At 42.1% G+C, this 7,665-nt stretch overlaps 1 protein-coding gene across 1 annotated transcript in view; it reads right to left on the bottom strand.

Moving 5' to 3' along the window:
* ADAM12 (ADAM metallopeptidase domain 12) overlaps window positions 1-7,665 on the bottom strand; it is a 325,280-nt gene that overhangs the window by 106,724 nt on the left and 210,891 nt on the right. The window contains exon 6 of the mRNA XM_011930297.1: window positions 4,652-4,838. Within this exon, the coding sequence (XP_011785687.1) occupies window positions 4,652-4,838 (187 nt within the window). The remainder of the gene's footprint in view (window positions 1-4,651; window positions 4,839-7,665) is intronic.

Genomic DNA, 7,665 nt, shown 5'->3' with positions numbered 1-7,665 from the left:
TACAGTATATATACTATAATATATAATATAGTATATATTATAATATACTAGTATATATTATATATAGTGCTCTGGCTACTGGAAGGAGAATGGATTCTAGGGGGATGATACTGGATGATATTAGAAGCCGAGAGTGCAGCGAGGAGGCCATGCAGCTGTCCAGGTGAGAGGTGGCAGTCATGGTGGACATGGGCAGCCACATGCAAGCCGGTTGTGCTATCACCTGATAGCCAGAAAAAAACAATCACAATGAGACCAGAGCCAATGTTTCCATTGCCAGCAAGATCGGCAAATGAAATGAATCAAAAGTTTGGTTTCTCTTCCTCCAGGCAAGAAAAAAATCAGTATTAGCTCAAGCAAGGCTCCACGCCTTGACTCTAAGATCACTTTCCGCGTGTTTGTAGGTTGAGCTCCGATTTCGGTTAGGAGAGGTTGTCTCCACCATCCTTGACTGTGACTGGCATGGGGACAGCATGCACTGATCACATCCACACAGGATACAGCCTCTGACACCTGGCCGACATGTAGGTGGGCAGAAGTAAACAAATGAGACAAACTGCCAGGAGAATAGGCTGAATCTGGCAAACTGAATGTTAATAGGGACAAGTGTGAAGTATTGAAATTAAGCCTTAAAAACAAATGACACAAGTGAGGTCTATTATTTATTTATCCAGAGCTTCAGTGGATTTGAAACTCACTAGGAATCCACACCTGGAAAACTGGAGCCTCCACTCACACAAATAGATATTCAAAGCCCAGGGCCAAGGAAGTGGTGCTGCCCTGTTCCCCACCACCAAGCGTTCTTGTTTATTTGTTTGTTTTGTTTTGTTTTGTTTTTGAGATGGAGTTTCAGTCTTGTCACCCAGGCTAGAGTGCAGTGGTGCAATCCCAGTTCACTGCAACCTCTGCCTCCTGGTTTCAAGCGATTCTCCTGCCACAGCCTCCCAAGTAGCTGGGATTACAGGTGCCTTCCACCACACCCTGCTAATTTTTGTATTTTTAGTAGAGATAGGGTTTCACCACGTTGGCCAGGTTGGTCTTGAACTCCTGACCTCAGGTGATCCGCCTGCTTCAGTCTCCCAAAGTGCTGGGATTACAGGTGTGAGCCTCGTGCCCGGCCCCCACTGCCAAGCTTTAAGAACAACTAAGGTAGTAAGAGAACATGATAGTCTCTTAGGAGAGGGATGGAAGCAAGGATGGTTGTTAGAGAAGAATTCAGTATGCCTGTCATAATTAAGGAGTTTTCAAACAGTTCTGGCCAGTTCCTGATATTCAACTCTCATTAGGCTCTACATATAATGTGTTATATACTACTATGGCTACAAATACTCCACCATTACGGTGCCTTCTATTAAACAAATGCGATAGGGTGTCTAGAAACACAAAAGCAATAGCACCAGTTCATTTCAGAATGGCCACCTTCGAGGAAGCAAAACAGCATCTCCCCAACTCGCTGTCCTATATGTACACGGCGGCCCAAGCAAACATTTCTTTTCAGAGAAGGCAGCAACTTTTCTATTTGACTCACAATTATCCATACTAATGGAGGGGAACAATGGCACAGATAATCCCTAAAGAAAAGGCAATTCAAAAATAATTTGCATTTGCCTTTGGGATGTCTTATGTGATTTTTTCCAGTAGATGTACTGTCTTTGCCTTGCTCAGAGCTTGCTTAGGATAATGTTAAAATTGGCTTGCATTCTTGAATGAGTAGCTGATAGAGAGGGAAGGAGTTTGCCGTGGGGGAGCTGAGCAGTAAGGAGGCTTCAGGCTGGACTCAAAAATCCACAGACAGAATGAGCTGACTGTGACACCCCTGATTCTCTGTGCCCTTCGAGGGGCAACTTGGGTTTTCACTAAAATCTAATGTAGAGCCTTGTGAAAAAGACGAACAATAGCTCAGGTTTATATCACAGCCAGTGTATACCCTGAGTGCAGATTTGTTCCTGATGCTCTGTGAAGAAAAACACAAACATCTGCAGAAAAATCAGAGTCTGCAAACCAGTCTTTGCAATAGTTAACATTTAGTGGGGACAGAAAAATATAGGGAAAAAGCAAATGCAGTTGCTGCATTGCATAAACAAGATTAGTTAGCAGCCTTTCCATCGATTTTTTCTTTTTTTTTAAAGAATGAAACAAAGGCAGTATAAGCAGGGCAGGAAATGTCCCTTTCATATTTACCAAAGGTGCTAACCAAAATAATCTACTATATAATTCCAATTCACAAGGATTCCACGTATTTGAAATTATTTTTCGCACCATTTTCATTATATACATGCATTTTAAGTCCAGGATGCTTTCTCTTCCATAAAAACCATCACAGCGCTTTCTAGAGAGAAATATTGAGAACTGAGTTGACCGGCATCAATGCCTTCCCTTTCCAATTTAAAGGCTCATTTGCACTTCAGCACGCATTATTCACAAAGCACCGTTGTTATTCCCATTCTCCCCATTTCTCCACAAGTCAAAATGACTGGAAATTACAATCATGCTTCTAGAGAGCTGTAAGCTAAAAGAATTAAAATATGGCTGGCAAGTACAGACCAAGTTTATACTGCTAAATGAAACGACAAACATATTTGAGTGTCATTTAAACCATCAAGTTATAAATCTCATAACGTGGGCAACATGCATTCAACAAGGTACTCAAAGCAAAGAGCCTGGAAAACAAAATGCAAATGTTCTACTTGTTTATGACTGGTAAAGCCACAGCTTAACCACATCTTCTTCAAGGTTTGGAATCAAAGGCAAAAGCATCTGAAGAGTAAAATAAACACGCCGTGGGACCCCAGAGGCTGGTCTTTAAGTCCATCACTAAGACAGGTAGCGGGGAGAAGCACAGGATGAAAAGTCTCCTGAGCTTGTGGGGGTGGAAGTGGGGGGGGGCGTGTAATTTTCAAGCTCTGTTCCTTGGGATTAGGATACAGTGTTCTGCCACCAAGCAGCAATGTCAAGGTGAGCCACAGTACCAGATGGGAGAGTTCCTCTCCGTCCTGTGATGGGGCAGGAAACGAAAAAGAGGTTGTGAGCACCTGCCATAGAAACTCTTAGATACACACTAGCAAACAGAAGATGTGAGGGTTACATGAGCAGAATACCTGGACTGAAAGAATGAATGTAACATTAGAGTTAAAAGTCCTGAACTGGTTCAGATAAGAGCAGTTTTAGGGGAACAGACATCTATCCACAGGTATGAGGGGAATTCTAAGAATGAGAAGGTATCAGCCAGGCGCGGTGGCTCACACCTGTAATCTCAGCACTTTGGGAGCCCGAGGTGGGTAGATCTCGAGGTCAGGACGGTGTCTAACACGGTGAAAACCCGTCTCTACTAAAAACACAAAAAAATTAGCCGGGCCTGGTGGCGGGTGCTCCAGCTACTGGGGAGGCTGAGGCAGGAGAATGGCGTGAACCTGGGAGGCAGAGCTTGCAGTGAACCGAGATGGCGCCACTGCACTCCAGCCTGGGAGAGACAGCGAGACTCCGTCTCAAAAAAAAAAAAAAAAAAAAGAATGAGAAGATATCATTTGGGATAACCTCTACTGTTTCAAAATAGAAAAATGATTTAGAATGAACCAAGAATAATATTCATTAAATGCTGAGCACTAAGCAGTGGTCTACTGAAATTAAAGTTAGGAAACAACAATGTGTTAGAAGGAACCTGGAAGAAATGTTCCTAGACAGTCAAATAGAAGCACAAGTGACATCCTATCTATAAATTTTCTTGATTTCTTGTCAACAGAGGAACAGGAAATCCAGAAATGAAAAATCAGGAAATTGTTGATAATTTCCTATCTGTTTCTGCTTATTTAAATTCAGAGCCTCCAGCCAAATGTTGGGAATGATAGCCTTTAATCCTTGTTAACAGAGCTCTACTGTGTCCTCTGGTGCCCACATAATGGCAGACAGAAAAAGGGCAGGCCGCCCTTAGGCGTGGAGGTTTCATGGTGGGACACTACATGTGTCAGGAAGGGAAGACTGTCTGCAGCGCAGACTCCCTTAGGCAACTACTCTTCCCAGTGCTGCTGCAAAAAGGAAGACATTTTATGAGCAGATCCAGGGGCTGGTGGCCAGAAAACACAGACTGCTAGGACAAGCATTTGCAGCTGGGACTGTGGGTAAGCAAGATTCCTGAGGCACACCACGTGGAGGAAGGCCCCATTCACCTCTGCATAAGTGTGTGGGCAAAGAGTGAGAATTCTCTGCAAATTATAGTAAGAACCCAAACTTGCTCATAAAGAAGGCTCTATGTGGTCTTTCGCCTCCAGTAGATGGAGAGCTGCTAGAGAGTAGGTCAGGGTCCAATCTTGTCTTGTTTGCCATGGTGGGGCCCAACCCTGGGCCTAGGACCATAACAGGGTCTCTTGGGAGTTTTCATGAATGGTGATTTTGTCATCCTCTGATCCCAACTATGGGACTTCACCCAGCGTATTTTAATGAGTCTGAGGCTGACATCTGCAATACAGTGATGGGGATTTGGGTTATGGTGGCACTCCACTGTATAATGTCTACCACCCCCAGATAAACTGGGTACTTCCATCCCCCAGATGCCACATCATCTAGATGGCAACATTTCTCCAGATATCATAGTGTTGGGTATCCATAGCTTGAGCTCCTAGCTTCCCAGAGACACAAAATCGGGTATCCCTCTTACCCTTCTTGCCCATGTCTGAGAGGGCGGTGGGAACACATGATCTGCAGTGAGGCTTGATGTGTTGTGATGTGATCCGCATGATCCCCAGATGCTTTTCAGGTTCTTCGCTGGGAAGAGTTTGTATCTGTTGGTTGCATTTTTCATTGGTTCTAAGACATAGGTTTCATTTTCAAACATAATAAGTCCCCTGTTGAAAAATAAATAAGAAAAAAATATAATTTTAAGGGCAGCTTCTTGTTTATGGCTAAGACACAGCTCTTAACAAGAGAGAGAATGAAAAGAGAAACACCAATTTATTTATATTCTCAGATTTTAATCGGAAAGGACATTTCTGTGACATATGTTTGCATTGATTCATTTCGCAAATCTTTTGGAAAGTTAACCTAGGAATTGTCTTTTGTTTGAAATATTTTATGGTAAAGAATACAGTGCCTTTTGCTTTTGTATGTTTTTGTCACTTTTTATGTCTCAAAGATATATTGCCGGGAAGAATGAGGAAAAAGATGTTTCAACTGCTTAGAAGATAACTGTATCTGAATTAGCAGCCATATGGCAAAAGGGAAATGTTTAACTTTTTAAAAAATTGCAGTAGCCTCAGGGGTACAGTAGCTTTTGGTTATGTGGATAAATTGTGTAATGGTGAAGTCTAGGATTTTAGTGCACCTGTCATCTATGTAGTGTACACTGTACCCTGTAGGTAGTCTTTCATCCCTCCCCCACCTCTTGGCCTCCCTCTTCAGAGTCTCCAATGTCCATTATATTACTCTGGATGCCTTTGTGTACCCAGAGCTTACTTCCCACTTAGAAGCCAGAAAATGCCATATTTGGTTTTCAATTCCTGAGTTACTTCACTTAGAATAATGGTCCTAGTTCCATCCAAGTTGCTCCAAAAGCCATTAGGAAATCTGTTTATGACATGATAATTCCTAGATCTAATTATTTATCCTGATCAGCCCTATTTCCTAAATATTTGATGGAATTATAAGCATGAGTACAAATTTATATTTTTTATTTACTTATTTAATTTGTGGGAGATGTGTGCATAAAAGAACCCACTTAAGTACACAGAGCATCAGCACTGCTTCTTGGAGGCTCAGGTCTGGCCTCTGGATCCTGTGTTCAGCTTTTTCTGGAATCGAGGAACACTACAGGGAGAAGTGTCAGTCTCAATGCTGCGAGGGTGGCCTCTGGAGTCTGGAAGCTCTGGTTTGAGTTCCAGTTTGTTAGTTACTAGTTATATGACCTTAACTTTCTTAGTCTCTTTCAGCCCTGGTTTCTTCGCCTGTAAAATGGGGATAATGGTGCCTACTTCTCAGGGTTGCTATGTCATCGAGTCAAAACACTTAGCCCAGGGGAGGCCCCAAGTCAGTGCTTGAGAGGTGGTAGCTCTCTTTACTATTAATAAGGGCAGACCCATGGATTAGGCATCTGTTAATATGTTAATCGGAAGACTGACAATTTCAGGAAAGTTCTGTATTTTCTTAACCCATTTGCTCATAGGAATACTGGTCACTCAGGGTTCTGTGATACAAAATATAGCATTAATAATATAAATACATTTCTGGGAATGACAATAACTAAGAAAGAACCTTTTGAGCCAACCTTTAGGTTTGGGAATAAAAGCATAGATTCTTTTTAAAAATGGGCAAATTTGCTGAAGACTCTAACTTGCAGAGACAGAAGGTGACATTTAGCCATGGACCATGACACACGTCTGACCTTCTGGAGCTCACGGCTAAGGCCACGTCCCACTCCCTGGAAATGAGTAATGCTAGCCTTGGGCTATTGGGTTCCTTCAAACGATGGGAACCTTGGCCTGCAGCTTGGTTTTCATTTCTCTCTTTCCTACGGTGAGGCAGTGAAGTACCTTAATTTAAAAGGTGCTTCCTGATGTTGAGAGAAAGGTTTTCTTTGGAGAAATGACAATTTGGATAACAGCAAACTGGCAGCTCTGAATCCCCACGTGTCTAGTACCTTATGTTATTTAGCAAGGTGACCACTATCTCCCCACTTTGGAAAGACACAAAGTTTTCATGCAAAATTCATCTGACTGGAAACGGACCCTTCTAATAGACTGACTACTAACCTTTTGTGAGACATGAAACTCCTCAGACTCTCCCTAGAATAATTCACATCCATACCTGTAGGGGTTAAGGGAAAATTTCCCCCTTTGTCCTCTGAAAGTTCACTACAAATCAACTGACAAAAGGCAGAAATATTATGTGAGAAAAGCATACAAGTTTATTTTAACATGCATAGCACAGGTGAATTGTAGAAGAATGATTACTCAATGGGGGTATAGATGGTTATATACTCCTTAGGAGAAAGGGAGAGAAGTATGGATAATTTTAGGGGGTGAGTAAATGGTTTTTAGGGGAATTCACTGGGCTTGAAGAACATATAGTGGCCTGGGACAAAGTCTGTTGGGCCCGCAGAGCAGACGATTGTTTATGACAAAAGTCTGTCCGGATGTGTCAACAGGCTTCAGTCTTTCTTCCTGTGACATGAGTTAATGAAAACTCAGAGAGGGACCAAGGTAAGTGATTTCTTTTTTGGAGAGTCTACAATTTAGGGAGATAAAGGAACTTCAGAGAACAACTTCATCCTGTGCTTTGGGAGAGACAGAGATGGGGTGAAAGTGGGTGCCGGGGGCCAGAGAGACCTTGAGGGTTTTTCTACAGTTCAGCATGTCAGAGTCATATTTTGGAGTATCAGTTTCTGAGCCCCAACATACATAACCACAAAATTTTGCAGAAATGATGTTTAGGGCATTAGTTCTAATATATAATTATATACAATATATATTTTGTGTTTTACAGGGTACAAGAGGTGAAGGCCCTTTCCATAATCTCCCAATAAAAGAATATGATTGCACAGTATAGAAAAAGGATGTTTTAATGCGAAAGCATAATGCAGAACCACAGATTTTCATTGCACCTTACACACATCAGAAAAGCCTACCTGTTATCTAAAGACTAGGTATTTCTCTGGTTTGTATGACATGCCTATATTAT

The sequence above is a fragment of the Colobus angolensis genome, unplaced genomic scaffold (genome assembly GCF_000951035.1).
Source record: "Colobus angolensis palliatus isolate OR3802 unplaced genomic scaffold, Cang.pa_1.0 Scaffold85, whole genome shotgun sequence".
NCBI lineage: Eukaryota > Metazoa > Chordata > Mammalia > Primates > Cercopithecidae > Colobus > Colobus angolensis.
The sequence above is the reverse complement of the archived record's forward strand: the minus strand, read 5'-3'. Positions and strand labels throughout refer to the sequence as shown.